The 18,417-nt window shown below is 52.7% G+C and overlaps 1 protein-coding gene across 1 annotated transcript in view; it reads right to left on the bottom strand.

The window, feature by feature from the left end:
- Nucleotides 1–1,545: 1,545 nt before the first annotated feature.
- The window catches only part of ATXN10 (ataxin 10), a 157,890-nt gene continuing 141,018 nt past the window's right edge, over nucleotides 1,546–18,417 (bottom strand). The window contains exons 11-12 of the mRNA XM_047739923.1: nucleotides 2,521–2,708; nucleotides 1,546–1,849 (exon numbers count right to left, since the gene is read on the bottom strand). Coding sequence (XP_047595879.1) covers nucleotides 1,847–1,849; nucleotides 2,521–2,708 — 191 coding nt within the window. The 3' untranslated portion in view covers nucleotides 1,546–1,846. The remainder of the gene's footprint in view (nucleotides 1,850–2,520; nucleotides 2,709–18,417) is intronic.

The following is an 18,417-nucleotide window of genomic DNA, read 5'->3' as shown; positions in this document are numbered from 1 at the left end:
CTTCCTTTCTTCTTCTAAATGACTGATTGAGCTGGTGATTTAATCCTCTGCAGAAAGCATGTAAGACGAGGCTCTCAGAATGGCCAAGCCCGGGGCAGAGGACAGGGAAGCTGTCGGTCTTGCTGGAGGCTTAGCCAGCCAGGGCATCCAAGCAGCCACAATGCAGCCGTCAGCATGTTTTCACTATGCAAGTCCCACATTTCCCAGTTAGAAAACACACAGCCATTACCCCTTTCTGTGTTCCCACACAAGGCTCTCTTTTGTTTATTTGTGTTTGTTATCATATGGCTTATACCGACATGTTTGCTTGATTCCACTGGTGTGCACACATCCATTGAGAGGCGAAGAAAAAGAAGTGTCTATTGCAAACCTGTTAAAAGGAAAAAGGGACTCCCACTGTTTTTTTCCTCTGGCGGGGGGGGGGGGGGGGGGGGGGGGGGGGGCTCTGTTTAGAGGACAGGATGTTAACGCTTTGCATCCCGGGAAAGAATGACTTCTTCGTGCACTTTAAATTTTGCAAAGGCTTCTTTACTGATGGAATGTCATAAATGAGAGGGGAAAAAAATGTTATTCACAGATGACCATAATTCTAGAAGATGATGTTTTTTCGGACATAGAGCGTACGTTAGCACAGGGGACCACTTTTATTTCATTCTGAACATACTTGAGCTGTTTTTACAAAAGCAATTTAAAGTACAACTACAAAAAACGGCAGAAGCACTTTACTCTGGAATGATCAGTATTTCGGTTAACGCTTCTGGCAGAATCTTTTCGTTTTGGAAAATTCAAGAGGAACTGTGCAAAATCTCTAGAGAGCTTACAGTAATGGGCTGTCCAGGAATGTTCATACATGACCTCCCTCCTAGAGCTTTTGTTGCTTACTTCAATGACCTAAATTTCCAGTGCTCGTTTAATCCAGCTCCAGCTCTGAGTACGTATTTGGTGGGGGAGATAGAAAGAGATGGAAATAGAAAGATACAGGGTCAAATCTGCTCCCGCTCCCCAAAGCTACTTTTGCAATTCCACAAAGCGGAGCCGTGGCCGGACCTGGAGTGGCGTGCTTCAGGAGACCGTGTCCTTGAAAGTGAACAGGACCAGGAATCCCTTTAATCCTGTGGTCCTGTGCACAGAGTCCCCTTCACCGACGCACGCATCCCCCTGGGAGCACAATGGTCCGGGAGGTCTCTTCCCGGGTGATTTGGAAAGAGAAGAGTTAATGGCCCGCACACTCTCCCCACTCTCTCCCCAGGGCCAGGCTCAGTGACAAGCACAGCCCAGTCCCTAAAATGAAGAGCGAGCTTCTCTATTCTTCAGCATCTCTCGAATTAATTAGCTGGAAATGAGTCTTGTCAATGTTTTGGAAAGGCAGAAAGGGTGAAAAGAGATTGCTAGAATTAATCACAGTGAGAAACTACTTCAACTGCCTGCCAGAGTGCGGAGAACCCAACAGGCAGAGAAGAAAAGGAACTGGGCTGATTCGCCATCTGAAGGAACAAATGGAATCCGATCAAACGCTCCAGGCTTTGCCAAATAAGGGACGCACCCTCCCTCGAGAAGAAGAATTTATTATCTGTTGCCACAGTAAGTACAATGTATTACTGAAACGCACACTGTATCCATGGGGACAAAGGCAAACCAGACAGTTTCTAAAGCAAAGAAACAACAGAATACTCAGGTACTTTCACTTTCGAGCTTACCCACATCGAATTCTATTATCTAAAGGAGTCACGTGTTCCTGAATTTACACTTAATAAATCTTCAAACACTTGCGATTTCACATACTGCAGAAGATGGAAAATCCAGGAAACAGATTTCAAAAATTCAGGTATTTTGATGGAGAGCTCATTCACTAAGAAGAACAAAAAAGAAACAAAATGACAGATATAACAGATCTATTTTTAAGAGTCATCCAAGGTGGGTGGGGGAAGATTTTGGTCAAGAGCTGAGAGAGAAACCTGGAACAACTCACCCAGCATTCTATAGGGAGATGCCTGTTCTTTTCACAGTAGCTATCTCTCCACTAGAAAATCCAGAAACTTCGACCATGTAAAAATTCTGATATGATTTTTCTATTTCCCCCCTAAAATGAGTTTGAACTTTTCAGACAACGGCAGCATAAAGCCAGGACAACAACCACCAAAAAACCCCCAAATTATTGGCAACTAAATTTCAGGCTTTCTTGGCCATTTTAGAAAGTAAAGTGCTTCCAGTCATATTCTCAGGAAGAACCTGTCACAGGGGGCGCCTGGGTGGCTCAGTGGGTTAAAGCCTCCGCCTTCGGCTCAGGTCATGATCCCAGGGTCCTGGGATTGAGCCCCACGTCGGGCTCTCTCTCTGCTCTCTCTGTTCAGCAGGGAGCCTGCTTCCCTTCCTCTCTCTCTCTGCCTGCCTCTCTGCCTACTTGTGATCTCTGTCTGTCAAATGAACAAATAAAATCTTTGGGGGGGGGAACCTGTCATAGGCCGAGGGGACAGGGTGCTGGGACCCAGAGGGGGCGGCGGCTCGCCCTGGCACACTCACCAGCGGTGGTGGGTCACTAGTAGGCTTCAGAATCAGCTTGTCGCCCTTCTTCTCCACCTCAAAGCCCATCTTCTTCAGCAGGGACGCGTCCGCCAGCCCCTGCTCCTCCATCTTGGCGATCAGATCTTGGTTCTGACTGTTGTCTTCGGTGAGGTTGCGGATGGCGTACACCACCCACTGGGTCAGAACTAGGGGCCGAGTGAAGGAATCTGCCGACACGGTTCCCCATGTCTGAAGTTCACGTGAGCGTGATGGGAAAGGGAGGGCAGGGACACAGCCTCGGTGAACAAGTTCTCACAGAGCGTGTGCTATGGACACACCACCCAAGAGGGAGTAATGAAAAAGCGGGAACACGTGCACTGTACACGTATGTCCCACGTGTGTGCGCCCGTGTGACGGCCAGCACGGGGAGGTACTTGATCGAGATTTGAAGAATGAATGAGCAGGGAAGCAACATCTGAACTCTGATCGCGTGCGCGCGCACAGATAACCATGGTGTTGAGCCGCTGGGGAGGAAGACACGACAGCGTCAGTCACGAAGATGCCAAGTGGGAAGCAGACAGGAGACTCATTTTGCTTAAAGCCAGCTCTGTTATAAATAAGAATTGCTCCCTAGCAGTCAGCACGGAATTCCCCTCATTCGGCCGCATTTTAAGGAGGGAGCTAGAAAGCCTTTGAAGGATTTGCTGTGTCCTCTGGCCTGGCCGCCCCCAGCCCTCATTCTGCACGTTCTGGGCAGCATCGGCCACAGCAGAGAGAAGACAGAATGGCTGTGTTAGCTACCAAGGTCTTTTCTTGAGTGACCAAGAACTGTGTAAATCTCAGGAAAGCATTAAATGTTGTTTAATGCTTTACGTTGTTCTAGAAAAGACTGCAGAGAAACCGGGTACCAACTCATGGATCCAGGGACGCAAAAGCGATTCCCAGAACAGTGAGCCCGGCACGCTCTGTTGGTCCGGAGGGGAACAGCAAACACCCAGGGGAGTAAACACTTTCTCAGAGAAAGCAAGACCTCCCTGCCCACGATCGGATGGAAGTTGGCAAGAAAAACAGTCCCTTTCCCCTGACTGCCACATGCTTCCTGTGCCGGCATTTCTGATGTCAGAATGGGGCATCTGTGTCCCCCTCAGGATGCATCAGGCTCTTTAGCCTGAAGGTCCTGGCTCCCAGCAGAGTGGTGAGGCCGGGCCCCTCGCTGGACACACGAAGCCACAGAGAAAGGCTTCAATGTGCATAAAGCCTGTGGCTCTTTCTTGTAGACTCTGAGAAAGAATGTCAATCAAACTGCTTCCCCAGCTCCATAACCTCAGAGCAAGACAGTAAGGAACGAGCCTGTCCACTCAAGTCAGATGGCTGAGATGCAGGAAACACGACCCTTCATGTTCAGGACAGATCTTCAGGGGTTTTAAGAAGTTACTCCATCCCAGTCCCTCTGACACGCCCACATTGGTTCACAATCCCAACAAGGCTTTCGGGCTCTCCCCTGATCCCCTGACGGTCCACGCCATCCCTGCCCCTCCCGCCTGGGGGCGCGGGCAGCCCCGAGAAGAGGGTGAGCAGATGTGAGCTGGGGCAGTGACCCACCGCTCTCTGGAGGTCTATCATCAAGGGCACTTGTGAGGATAAATGACCAACCTGTTCCAGATGGCACAGAGTTGGAACGGGTGACGCCCAACTGGTGCCGATTTTGTAATTAATCGTCACCCTTTGGTGGGAGAACATCCTTCTGCCGTTTACCTGTCATTCTTCGATGAGAAAGCCCAGCACCTTTATCAGGGCTGTTATTTCCTTTCTGGAGACAGAAATACTCAAATGCACAAAGCCTAACTGTAACGTTCTCACCCTTTTCCACGATCACCGGACCCCCGTTCTACACCAGTTTAGAGAGAATAAAAGGGAGGATTGTGGACAAAAACTTCTACCACGTTAGTGAATTTCTGAACCATGAATCATTTGCTGCAAGCAATTTCTCATCAAGAATAACGTCACTCTACAGGCCCATCACTCCCAGGACAAGGAGCCCGAAGTGGGGCTTGCTCTTTCCTCACTTTCTTTTTGTATGGGAAGGGGGGGGCAGGGTCAGGAGACCTGACCGAAGGAGCCAACAACTGAAGGGCAAATTTAGGCAAGAACAGAAGACTGAACAATTTTAGCTCGCGGCCGAGTTCCCGGACGCCAACGACAGGAAGCAAAGCGCTTCTTTCTGAAGCTTCCTGGGAGCTCACTGAAATGCGACCGAAAGCAGGAAACCCGACCCCCCCCCATGCCCCCAGAGCTCCTGGAAACGGGGTGGGGGGTGCAGCTCAGTCATGGAGGAACCCAGGGCCAGACTTCATGCCGCCAGACGAATGGCAGGGTGTCTCTGGAGAATGAACCACCGCCCAGAGCGGCAGTGGTCAAACCGTTACCGGGCAAACGAAACCCCTGCCCAAGGGCCACCGTGTCCCTCTCCTGCCAGGCATCCTTGACACCAAGTGGGCTGCGAACATTACCGGTGACCTAGGTCTGCGTCTGTGTGTCCACCCAAATACCCCATGAAGTCTTCCTGCGCACGTGCGAGGCCTGCGCGACGTGTGATCCCGGGAGTGCCATCTCCCCACTCGGCACGTGGGTGGGGCTGTGGGGACACAGCAGGGACCTGCACAAACGTGTGTTTTTCCCTCTTGCTCTCAGGGTGGTTTCCTGACTCAGGGCTCTGCAGGCTGGAGGAAGGGGAGGACGGGAAACCCATCCACATGCAGCCCAGGCGAGAAAGCTGCGTGCTCTGGGTCAGCAAAGGGTTGGGGACGACAGCCCCCAGGAGAATTCCCACCACGTGGGCAGACGAGAGCAGGTCTGTCATGCTCATGGTGCTGAGGCAACCAACGCGTTTTGTGAAAATCCTGCCCCGGTGGCTCCGTAGCACCTCACCCTCACAGCGCCTGGAAACTAAACACTGACACGCCCGCCCCGTCTACCTCCCGGGAGAGAGCAGCACAGACCCGGCAAGGGCGCTGCTCCCAGCGGGGCCAGCACTGCGCCAGGAACAAGACACAAAAGCCGTGAACTTCTCGAGGGACAGACCCCCGGCACAGCCCCCAGACGGACAGCCTAGCAGATGAGGCAGAAAAGCCTGAAGCAGAAGAGGCATTTTTGTAGTTTTACAAAATTGGTGCTCGGAGGGCCAGAGGATGGGAGCCGAGGGAGAGGAGGGGCTGGGTGGAGCACGGCCACACGCAGAGCCAGCTCCTAGGCACACCTTGAACGTGAGAAATAACCAGAGGGCAAAACCGCCCCCTCTGCACTTAAATGCACGCGTCACATTCTTATATAAGGAAAATGGTACTTGTTTAAAAGAGGAGGATTTCATGGAGTCAGAGCACGGCGTCCCGCCGCACACTTTTCCTGGGCAGATAGGAAAGGCGCGCTCTGGCCCTCCACCCCCGCGAGCGCCCGCACTTCGGGGCGGTGTCGTCTGGCTACAGACTAAGTGCCACACAGACGTGCTCGAATGGGCCCTGATTTCTTGGGAGAACATTCTAGTCCTGCTGTCTGGGCTCTCTGACTTAATAATAATTAAAAAACCAAATTGAGTGGTTGTTTCTTTCATAAAATTCGGTCTGAAAAGAGAAACACTGAAACACAGCCCTTACCGCGGGCCCGGCTCATGAATATGCATGACCATCCTCGTTAGCGCCCCTGAAAGCCCAGAGCCCTGGGCAGCCCCGAGTGTCACTAGGGAGATTAAAGCGAGTCCCAGTTAATATTCACATGGCCCTCTTGTTCCCACTCTGAAGAGACAGACGGAAAGAAAGAGTGGGGGAGAAAATTAAACATCTTCCAAAGCCTAATCCTACCAACACGTGAAGTGCTTTATTGTGTGCTCAGCTTTAGAGAGACGGCTTCTAAAGTTTCCATAGCTACTGCAAATACAAGGCGTGAGCCTGGGAGCTTCAGAGCTACCTTGAAAGGGCCTTGCCAGCAGCGACCTCGAGCAAGGACGCCACAGGGCCGGCCGGCTCCTCCGCGGAGGGCTCCGGTGTCTGGAAGCAGGCAGAAGCACAAAGACCGAGCAGCTCAGGACTGCTGAGCTTGGGAAGGCGAAGGCCGCTCCGGGGCCCGGAGCCCAGAGCCACGGCCCCAGCTTCCGAAAGACACGGGCCCAGCACCGAACCTTGTGGCTCGGCACAAGCAAGGTGATGAGGTGTCACGGGCCGCAGAAACGGGGGCCGGCAGATGACATGATCTAGGAAAAAATACCACATAGCAAGACTATTACTAGCTAGCACATTTATGTGTCAAATTCACTTTATAGATTATTTATTTGAGAGAGAGCGAGAGCGAGCCCGTGTACGCGCAAGCCAGGGAGGGGGAAAGGGCAGAGGAAAAGGGAGAAGCAGGCTTCCCGTGGAGCAGGGAGCCCGAAGTGGGGCACGCTCTCAGGACCCTGAGATCCCGACCTGAGCCGAAGGCAGACGCTTAATGACTGAGCCACCCAGGCGCCCCCCAAATTCACTTTAAAGTCAGGTGAGTGTAAACACTAAAGCTGGAACTGTCCGACGAGGAAGACTCCCTCTAAGGCAGGCAGTGTCTTTCAGTTACTGGGAACAGACACACTTACAAAGTCCTGTGCTGTATGGGATCGCAGGGGCTGGGGTGGGGGATAGCGACTCCCTTCTGGTCACTGCTCTGGCTCTCTAGCTGGAAGACTGCTGAGAATGGAGGTCGGCAAATTAGGGCTTGTGTTTCTGTGCAGACACAAGTTTAGTTTTTGTTTCCTTAAATGCTTGGAAAAATAATCAAGACTACTACTAGTGTGTGACACGTGAAAATTATTTGAAACTCAGACTGCAGTGTCCAGAATAAGTCAAGTTTTATTGGTACGCAGCCACGCCTATTCATTTATGTACGGACTCTGGCTGCTTTTGTGCTCCAACAGCTGAGCTGTGGGGCTGCGGCAGAGACCGGACAGTGGGCACAGCCAACGATACCTGTGAAAAGGTTGGCCAACCTCTGGCTTAGAACACGGAAGGCATCAGTAAGTATCTGTTGAATTTTATAAACGAGCTTTTAAAAGTACTGGCATTAGGGGCGCCTGGGGGGCTCAGTGGGTTAAAGCCTCTGCCTTCGGCTCAGGTCATGATTTCAGGGTCCTGGGATTAAGCCCCGCACTGGGCTCTCTCCTCAGCAGGGAGCCTGCTTCCCCCCTCTCTCTGCCTCTCTGCCTACTTGTGATCTCTGTTGGTAAATAAAATCTTTAAAAAAAAAGTACTGGCATTGAAAAACTTACATTAAAACAATTTAAATATATTTAAAGATTTTGCTGATGTGTATACATACTATATGTGCCCTATCTAAATACAATGCTTTATATACTGTGTGTGTACAGATGAATAATGGATACATCTAGACTTAATAGAATCTCTACTAGGCATATATCCAATAGACGTACTGTATTTTAGAATCTACATTTAATTTTTGCTTCCGGAATATATTCTTCAACATTACTTGTAGACAACAAACCCACTTATGGCAAGGGATTTATGTAGTGCCTAGTAAAGTATACTATTTCATAGGGCAGAGAGTATGAAAAATCTTTTATGAGGCTGGTCTGAGAAGACGATGTTCAGCGAGGCAAGTGCACTTTAAGCAGGCTTCCCCCCAAATCAGTAATAATCTCTGCTAAAGATGAGGATGATTTTACACAAGCTCCATATCTAAACTAGTATCTTCACAGAATTGGTAAAATTACAGAATTTTTCAGAGTGCAAGAAAGGAGTTTAGTTTAAAACAGTTCGGGAAATGCTTTACGTTGCTAAAAACCCCAATACTTCTCAGTATGTCATGTCTGCCGGCCACAGACCCAGCACAGGCCGCGGCGTGGGAAGAGCGCCTTCTCTTCCTGCTGCGGTGACCTACTTCCGCCCTCCTCCCAGCCGCTCAAGTCCGAGAAGCCGCCCCGTGTCGGGGATGGCGTGCTTGGGGTTGGAGGGGGCGTTCCCAGAGTCCTAACCAACCTCGGCCCCGCTCTCCAAGTCTTCGCTTTCTGAGGGAAAACGTGGCACTTCCCAAACCGCTGCTCGGGGACCCCTGGGTGCCCCTGAGCCTTCTGCTGGAGGAGGAGCTCATGCAAACCCAGGAGGACTTCTGGGTGCAGGCGGTAGAGGAAGCGCCCACACGGCTCAGGGGCGTTGGGACAGTGAGCAGGTGCCGATGCGGAGGCAGGAGAGATGGCAGTTTAGCTGGGACACGGAGCAGGGGAGGCGGTCGGGCAGGAGAGGTCCTTGAGGAGGGACTGACCCAGAAACCACCACCACATCCTTCCTCCCCAAAGCCACCCACGCTTCTCCGGCACAGGCTGCCTCTACCTCCGAAGGCCGACATAGGTCACCTCACTGCCCCCTCGGTCTACCGTCATTACCTTCCACTCTTCACACTCATATGTCACTCAGCTAACGACACACTCTTCTCCATCAGAAAATTAAAGGAGGAGTCTTTCTAGCGTGGATTCTATCTGGGGGTCTCCTTGCTGGAAACTGCGTGTGCCCAATAACCATCGCAAAACCAGCCATTTGGCTCCCTCTTCCCTCTCCAAATTGTTGGTCTATCTGGTTTCTAATTTCCCTCCACAGTTTTGTATTTTAATATGAGGGAACATCTGTGGTTCCCGTGTCTCAGCGTCGTGCTGATTCCTGCTGCCCGGGCCCTGCGGTGTGTCGTGTCTTAACAGCATTTACACACGGATGGACGTGTCCTCTCTTATTTGCCAATTACTGGCTAATTGTGAATCCCGAGAGTGGTAAAAACAATAACGTTAACAGAAGAGCCGGGGGGTGGGGTGGGGGGATAACTGCCAGGTCTGTAGATCAGAGGTCCCATCTGAAGAACATAAAGTAATACTTGGGGTTGGTATGTGCTCTGAGAAGGAGCAGTTTGTCTTCTCGGAGGGAAGAGTCATCCCCGAAACACCATCTCTGAAAGCAGAGGCTCTCTGCTGGCCCCTAGATCCCTCGGGAACTGGGACATCAAAGGAAGTATGACAAGGCCCAGGAAAACAAACCAATTCTGATCGTTGTGTCCATGCAAATGTCAATTGAAGACATCCTCTCTCCGGGCCTAACCCAAATCGGCACTCTCTTACTCTCTTAGTGACTCTGAAACAAAGGGCACGTTCTCTGTCCTCAGTACGCACAATTTACTTTCCGTAAGTGGAGCTTTTCCAGGGGTGATCCGATAGTGACAACCTCACGGGCCTCCTCCCCTCCCCCCAGCCCGGACCGTGCCTCCAACCCCACACGGCCCCATGTCTTCAGCAGCAGCTCGCTCTGGGCCCTTTACAAATCCCAGATGTAGAGGGACGCCTGGGTGGCTCAGTTGGTTGGACGGCTGCTTTCAGCTCAGGTCATGATCCCGGAGTTCCCGGATCGAGTCCCGCTTCGGGCTCCCTGCTTCACGGGGAGTCTGCTTCTCCCTCTGACCTTCTCCTTGCTCATGCTCTCTCTCATTGTCTCTTTCTAAAAAAAAAACCAACATCCAAGATGAGCAAAGAAGATGTCGCTGTCACCGTGACCAGCCAGCCTGTGCATCTGGCATGGGAGTGATGGGAAGACGATACCCTGCCCTCTGTCACCACACGCACTCCCCACTCCAAAAGCTTCTGTGGCCGAGTGAGGGCCACGCGGCAGGTACCCCACATCCACGGGGTTTTGGTGGTAAAGGATCCTACGGGCCTGAGACTAATTTTGTCCATTACGTATTCTGGAATCATCTTACCAGCCACTTGAAAGCATAGTGTGGTACGAAGAGTCAGAGTCTGGCGTCCGTGTCACACAACAGGTTTCGGGATCAGAAACAACCAATACCACTTCTAACTTAAACCACATGAAAAGCTTCTGGGGCCATGAAGTCGTTCCATTTGTATCCGGGGCAGCCCTCCAATGTCGCTTCTGGGACGCCAGCCCAGCCCCCATGAGCCGTGTGCTCGGTCGGGCCAGAGCATGGTGGGCAGGGCCCAGACACTCAATGGTGCCGGGATGATTCCTCTAGAGCCCCTCATGCTGGGTGTCCCTCCCCTCTGTGACCCTCCCTCTCGGTGCCCCTTCTCAGGCTGCTGTCACTGGGAAAATCTTCAGTCCTTCTAGGGAACGTGCGCACCTGTGTGCAGGGACTACTGTCCTCGTCCCCGGAGCTCCCGGCACAGAGAGAGAGACGCAGACTGGCTATTTGCTGGACGAAGGGCCCTTGGTGCCTGCCTTCTCTCTCCCTGGAATCTTCCGCACCATTGGGACCATATGTGAGACGTTACTGAGTAAACGCATGCGGACGCCCAGTGCTGCTCCGAGTTGGCCTTGGTGCTGCAGGGGTGAGGTGGCCATGGCCGACGTGGAGAACAAGGCAGGAGAGGGTGCGCTGGCCTCCAAGATCGTGGGGCCCTGAGGACTGACCGTGTGTGAGCAGAAGGAGCGCAGCAGAGACAGCCCGGAAGCCCCAGGCCCCGTGCGCTGGGCAAGAGGACGCTTGCCAGGCGTGCTGTGCTCTTCGGGATCGGGGACTCGCCGGGTCGCTAGCTGCCTCAAATGAACTTCTCTTCAGAGACGACATTACTGCTGCCTTCAATGTGAGCACGGCTGGGCTGGAGGACCGAACCCCAGCAGAGGGTCAGACCACTTGATCCTCTACAAACGCACCACACCACAGGGGTGCACAACCACCCCATTTTACTGATGAGAACACAGGACACAGAGGCTCGGGCTTGTCTGCGGTCACACAACCAGAAGGGGCCAAGCCAGGGTTGGAGCAACGTGGCCACGCGGCTTCCAAGCACTTGCAAGCGGGCGCACAGGCAGGGGGAGATGTCTGCGGGAAGGGTGGGTCTGCCTCCCGCTCACTCTGACCGTGAGCTTCTAGACTTTGCCTACAACACCCGTTAAAAGAAGGCTAGGTTTCCTGACACTTGAAATCAGGTCCCTGTCTCTTCGAAGAAATCCCAAAGGGCAGGACAGGCTGGGAGATACTAGAGCGACCACCTCTGCGAAATTACCTGGGAAGCAGCCAACGAAGAGTTCAAAATGAAATTAGTATTTAGGGCAGGAAGAGTTAAGTTGTGTCGTCTAAACGACGGAGACCAGTGTCGGCCTAGCGCTGATGGCGTCCCACGTCACGGAGGCACAGCTGAGGGTCAGAGACGCTGCCAAGCTACGGAGACGTAGGAGAAGAGCGAACAGGGTGGGGTTCTGGCAGACGTGAGGTGAGACACAGCAGGCAGGGAGAGGCAAGGAGGCTTCCCCTGCTGAGTACAAGAGGCACCGAGCATCTGTTGTCACTGTCCTTGGCCCAGATGTCACTAGTCACCTGGGGGCAGTCTGCTCCACGGTACGCCATGGCCGTCCTGCGCGCCTCTCCCCCTGCTCCCTGCCACAGCCCAGAAAGTCAGCCCCCCCCCAAGACACACTCCTGGGCAGCTGTGCAGACAGTGGTTTGGAGAGAGGCAAGCGTGAGAAGCGGGGGGAGGGGGTGGTGGAGTCCATGAGGAGTCCCCAGGGGCCAGAGGGAGGTTGTGGAACAGGACAGACCTGGGCTCAAATCCCAACACTGCCATCTCCAAAGATGTGGGACTTTGGGCAGTTTACATAAGCTCGTCAGGGTAAAGCTGCTCGAGTCATCTGCGGGGACAGCAGGAGGGGACGTCTGTGGCGTGTCTTGCCCCGTACCTGGCACCCAGCACCGCTCAGGGACAGCAGAGGGCCCCGGGCAGGCTGTGGAAGCCCCGGCTCCTGTCCGGCCTGGGGCTTCATGACCCCCGTCTCAGCTGCTTCTCCCCTTCAGTGAGGGGGACAAAGGCATTCCCCAGCGAGTCAGAGGCCAATCCAGGACTCAGACGAAGCTCTTGGCTCCTAGAGTGAGAAAGTACAGGTTCTAAATGCCGTGCCTGTTCTCACCAGCAGAGCGCAGAGCCGTGGCCGGTTACAAAACCTTTCTGCCTCCACTTCCTCTTCTGTAGAATGGGGGTCCTGACAGGCTCTGTCTCACAGAGTGCTCATGGGGTTTAAATAAAATCCTGAGGACCGGGATCAAGAGGCTAGCTCTGCTAGACACACGGGCCGGCCGCCACTGCCTCTGCTGCAGGGAGTCCCCCTGTGGTCAACAAAGCTGGGCCACAGAGAGAGCTAGACTCACCGGTGTCAGGAAAAATCTGTCACTCAACTGTCAGAACCAATTAGTTCTCTGGCTGCTACCCACGTGACCTGCTCAATGCATCCCCGAAATCAGTGTCCCGCCAGCATTTGATGGCACATGCGGGTCTTGTTAAACCCAGCAGCATTGCTGGGTTTCTTCATTCTCCCTCTGTCACTTTTCAACGAGGGGACAGAGCAATGGCGATCACCATGGAGGGAGGAAGGAGCGGAAACGGTGTATCTGTGCATACGCACCTGTGTGCTCCAGAAGCATCGAGTCAGGGATGGGGACGGCCTGATGCCACAGGGCTGCTGACCTTTGTGGTACATTCATGGAAAGCAGCACCGAATTCCAGCTGAGTATCACAGTCCTAATGCTACATGACAGCAGACGCTGAAACAATGAAAGGGGGTCTTGTTCGAACTGGGATCACGGAAGACTTCTCTCCAATACACAGTATTTATTTCAAACTGGACGAACCAGCAGGGGTTGGCCAGTGTACACAGGGGAGCAGCCCAGGTCGAGCAGCGGCAGGTGCAGGCCTGGGAGAGGGAAGAGCCGGAGGTACCAGTGGAAGAGGGAGGCCAGTGCGCCAGGAGGGAAATCAGGAAGGGCTGATAGGCGGGGTGAGGCCGGGAGGCGGGAGGTCAGGAAGAGGCACCCCCTCCCCACCTCTGCTCAAGCCAGCCCTTACTACAGGGCCCTCTCTTTGCCAGGAACATCTGAGCACCTGTCCTCAAGGTACCCCCGACCAGACCGCAGGCCTCACGAGAGCAGAGAGGGGGTCTCCTCCTTGGCCAGCACTATGTCCCCAGCAGCGAGAACAGTGTCCACTGTGTACCCAAGGAGACAGCAGGAGACACATACAGAATCCACAGACGGAAGTGATGACAGACACCAGGGGCCTGAATCCAGCAACACAGGAAAAGGATCGTGTAGGAAAGGCTGTTTAACATTCGAAATTGGCTCTCCCGGCTGTCAAGACGGTCACGTACTACAATGAAGACGGTATCAGGTAGGAACCATGGAAGGCCAATCTTCTGAACACAGAACAGAAACAGAATCATACCTATGGGACAGTGACATGTGTCCCGCAGAGCCAGGGGTGAAAGGAAGGTCTTCTCATGGTGGGGCAACTACAGAACCACAGGAGGACAATGAAACAACTGCACCCCGACTGTACGCCTGGCAAGAATGAGCTTCTGGTAGACCTCAGATCTGTCAGCAGAACTACAGAGCTGCCAGCAAAAATACGGAGAGAAGCTCTTCCAGCCTCAGGGCCTCAGGGAGACACAAACCCACTAACCGCAGAGGGAAGAAAAAACTCGCCCAAGCACCCCAGAAGTCAGATCAGAGTCCGTTCTGGAAAGTGGTGCTGGGTGAGAAGGGGCCCAAAGGAGCCCTCCAGGGGACGGGACTGATCTTCTTCTGGGTGACGGCTGTGGGGTGCGTACGTATGTGCGGACACCCACACGTTGTGCGCGGTACACTGACCTCTCAGTAAGAAAGATACCTAAGAAAAATAAAAAACAACAGGAAAATAAGACAGGCTGCGGATCGGAGGGACGCTTTCAATTCACATAAACGAACGGAGAAATACGGGAACTGGGTTCATGAGTCAACTGAAGAAAAAGAAAGAAAATGTAAATAGAGACAGAAAAATATCCGGCGGCATCTTTGTGACACGGGAAGTCCCAATGGTCGGTAAGTGTCAAAACGTGCTTGTGACCGAGGACAGCGCCTCCCGCAGCATCCCGGAAGCGCGCTGTCCGCCTCGGAGCGGGAAACATCTCCAGGTCCCTGTCCGGCGCCGGCGAGCGCGCAGGACGGGAGAATAAACCCGTACAGCCGACTCCGAAGAGTGTGGTGCCGCGGAGGGGCGCGCTGAAGGTAAACAAGCCGCAGGACGGAAATTCCAGAAATGTTTGCGGCGCCGTTCACGGTCGATGACAGCAGCCCCCGAGTTCAAACACCGAAAAGCCCAGCAACAGCTCAGAGAAAAAGCTGCTGCTGGGAGAGAGCGCCGCGAGCCGTCCGCAGTGATCCGGAGGGTGAGTCTGATGGCCGGTGACAGGCATCAGGCCAGGGCTCCTCGGAAGCCCATCCGGAGACGGCCCACCGCAGCCCCCCGTGCGGGGAGGCGAGCCCGCCGGGGAAGGGCGGACGCAGCGGCGGGCTCGGCACAACCGGGCCACGACTCTGTCCGCACCCGGGAGCTGGTTCCGCACACGCCTGCTTCACAATCTTTTCCAAGTGGTGCCTATATACTCTTCCCACTTTTCGGTAAGCACCTTCTGTGTCAAGGTAGAACAGTCTCGAACACTTAGCATGACAACTGAACTGGGACTAAAGGTGTGTGGGTCCGCCAACTAGCCTGTAGCAGAAACACTGCCGCTGACACCCCAACCCTCCGAATCCCGTGGGTTCTACCGTCTCAGCGACCGAAGGGCAGTGTGCGGGCGTCGGTGCTCCGGCAGCCCGGTGGGAGGTTTCCTTCACGAAAACCTGTTAGGATTTCCTGGTGCTTCCTAATTACACACAGAAGAAATCCCTGAATAAGAGGGGGCTGGCTTCTAGAAGTGCTTTGGAAGAGAAAGAAGTCATTTTGATTCTGACAAAATCTGATTTCTCTCAAAAAAAACCCCCCAAAAATGGGGAAAATGTGTTGACTTTTTTTAGGCTTTTCCTATCCTCACCCAGAAAGTGTGGATCTTTATCCACATCTGACAAAGTCATCATTCTGTGAGCTTCTGTAAGAACGAGAAATTCGGCCGCGAACCAAACTCGAAGACAAGCATCTCTTGTAAAAGTGAGGCTCAGCGCGGTCATGTGAAAAGTCTCCGGCGCAGGGCTAGGTCCCTGCTGCCCAACTGCGGGCCGTCTCTTATTTCTGCTCTGGGCTGGCTTCCGTCCACCCATGAGGCTTTTTCACAGCACAGGGCCTGTTTTCAGTTGTACTCAGTTAACCCTGAAGAAAAGGTCTGTCCACTCCTCAAACAGCCTCTCCTGGCAGCGCACAGAAACCAATGGCCATTGTTGGGTTGGGAGCTGGCAGGTTTCTCAGGGTGGCCGGGACTCACAACCCACAACACAACGCCTGCTCCCCGGGGCCAAGAGCACTTCGCCTCTGCCTCGGAGAGGATGTGCAGCAGACCAGAGGCCGGTTAAGATGGGGAAAGGGGATATCTGCAAGCTAGCTTCCTTTTTCAGTCTTCCAGATCTGTGCCAGTGTCCAAGCAAAGGGGTGAATGCGGGTCCACCAAACCACGGGGCTAAGAAAGCCCGAGTGAACAGAGGCCTCCCTCTCCCTGTCGCCAGCACGCCTTGCCCATGAGGCAGTCGACTCCGCGCAGGAAGCTGGCCCTGTATGTCCTCTAAGTGGTCTGCAGAGGACACAAAGAGCTCAGGATGCGGGGTCCCTGGTGCGGCTCTCCTCCGTCCCACCCACCACTCCCGCCTGGAAAGTGCCTTTCTCATGGGCCTCTGAGCGGGAGCTGAGCACACAGCTTCCTTCACGGAGTTGACAAGGACTTACGGGCCGGCTGCTCCCTGAGTTCGTTCCTTCAGAGACTCAAAACACTCACTCAATCGGGTTTGTTTGGTTTTCGTTTTTGTTTTTGTTTTTGTTTTTTTTAAATCAGATGGTTCTAGAAAAATAAGTGGCACTGAGAACACAACACTTCCTGCTAAGACTGAGGATGTCAAAAGAAAAGAGCCAGAGTGACTTTTTAACGGTACAGGGCTGGCTGCGGTACACCGATGTTTGGACCAGACCCTCGTCTGTCACTGCTAAATCTGACCGAGGTCATTTTAGGAAAAATACTGACATTAGTCAGGGTTACCTGGAACACGTTTCTCTCTGCCAAACTTTGGCAACCCAATCTCTCAAGTGTTTTACAGAATACACGGTCCCTGTAGCAATGTTATTTAAATCCAACAACTTAAAAAAATCATTTGTTAACATCCTAAACACACCCAAGTGTCACTGCTCTTTTTAATAAAGAAAGGGAATGCAGAAAGAAAAACTGGCAAACAATTAACTTTGCAAGAAAATACATTAAGCTAAATACTACCACTACCACCACCACTACTACTACTACTGCTGCTTAGGCACCGATCATGCATCAGGAACTGCCCAAGACCCTTCATGTGCTGGCATCAGCAGGTTCTCAAGTCACTAGCTCTTCTGGAAGTGGACCTTCATCCTTGGGGGCCACTGTGCCTAACAACTGCCCCAGGGCTCTGTCACATGCGATCTGCCAGCGATGCCTCTTGGTAATGCCATCTGCGGACAGAGAGGCGGTTTATTACAGAGCACAAAAAAGAAAAGGTTTCTTCGTGGGGTGCCTCACTGACTCAGGAAAGCATGAGACTCTTAGTCTTGGGTCACAAGTTTGAGTACTACATTGGGCACAGAGATGACATTCAATAATCAATGGCTCTCCTGGTGACTGGTAAACTTCACAGCGTATGCTTTCGAAAGCAGTGCAAACTGCTCCGTGCGGACAGGTTCTCTGGACAGGGAGCGCAGCCCCACAAGAGGATGCGTTTGAAGGAAACTGTCACATGTGTGAGGTTTAGGCTGATGTTTCAGACATTTCTTATGGTCTAATCTATACGGCAGATATAAATGTCCTGAAATGCAAAGAATTTCTAAAGCTCTACAGCATCCTGTAGAGACAGACAACGGGGACATGTGCAGGACGACCAAGGTGCGGACAGACTGTCAGAGAGAGCGATTCTGAGAAACAAGTCTCTGGTCCATGCAGACAATGGGATACTATTCAGCACTTAAAAAGCAACGAGCCGTCACATCTGAGAAGTCTCGAGGACACCTGAGCAGCAAGTGAAAGAAGCCGATCTGAGAGGCCACGTACTGTGTCATTCCGACTTTCCCAGGCCATTCTGAAAGACCTCCAGATAAAAAAAAAGATGGGTGTTGGTGGGGAGGGACGAACGGGCAGAGAGCAGATGGTTTTGCGGGCAGTGAGGACACTCCGTGTATTACAACAGTGGACACACGTCATTACACATTTGTCCAGGCTCAGAACGCAGGACCCCAGGAGGGTGTCCTCGTGTAATTGATGGCCTGTGGGTGACAGTGATGTGTCCGCAGTCAGTCTCCAACTGCAGCAAGTGTCCCACCCTGCCGGGGAACGCTGATCACAAAGGAGGCCGTGAACGTGTGGGGACGGGAACAGAGGAAATCTCTGTACTGTCCTCTCAGTGTTATTGCAAACCTAAAACTGCTCTAAGAAAATGTTATCTTAAAAAAAAAAAAAAAAACCCAGGAAAAAAAAGTGACATGAAAAATTATTTCATGTTGTTTCAAAATTAAAAATACCTTTGTGGGCTAACAAACTCACAGCCACCACGGAAGACTAGCACGGAGGAACTATTTACGTGAGAATGTCTAATACGTGTTCCCAGGGACATCCTTTCCTTGAAGGACGCTCACTGGACGGCAATGTTAGATCAATCAGCCACAAGGTGCAGGACCCCTCAGATTAAGAATTAAGGGCAGTAAATATCTACATAAAGTGTTGTTTCTGTTTTCAAAAGAATTTTATGTGGTCTTACTTAAAACATTAACAGTAACTACTGAGAAATAAACTGGGTATTCGCAAGGCCAGGTGGCCGATGTGACAGTCTGGGGAAGGGGCTTCCAAGGTACCAGCTTTCAGTGTGGTGGGGGCGGCCCTGCCTGGGTCACTGCCCAGGGTAAGAGAGTGCAAGGGGTAG

Source organism: Lutra lutra, chromosome 8 (genome assembly GCF_902655055.1).
Source record: "Lutra lutra chromosome 8, mLutLut1.2, whole genome shotgun sequence".
NCBI lineage: Eukaryota > Metazoa > Chordata > Mammalia > Carnivora > Mustelidae > Lutra > Lutra lutra.
This window is presented reverse-complemented; position numbering and strand designations above follow the sequence as displayed.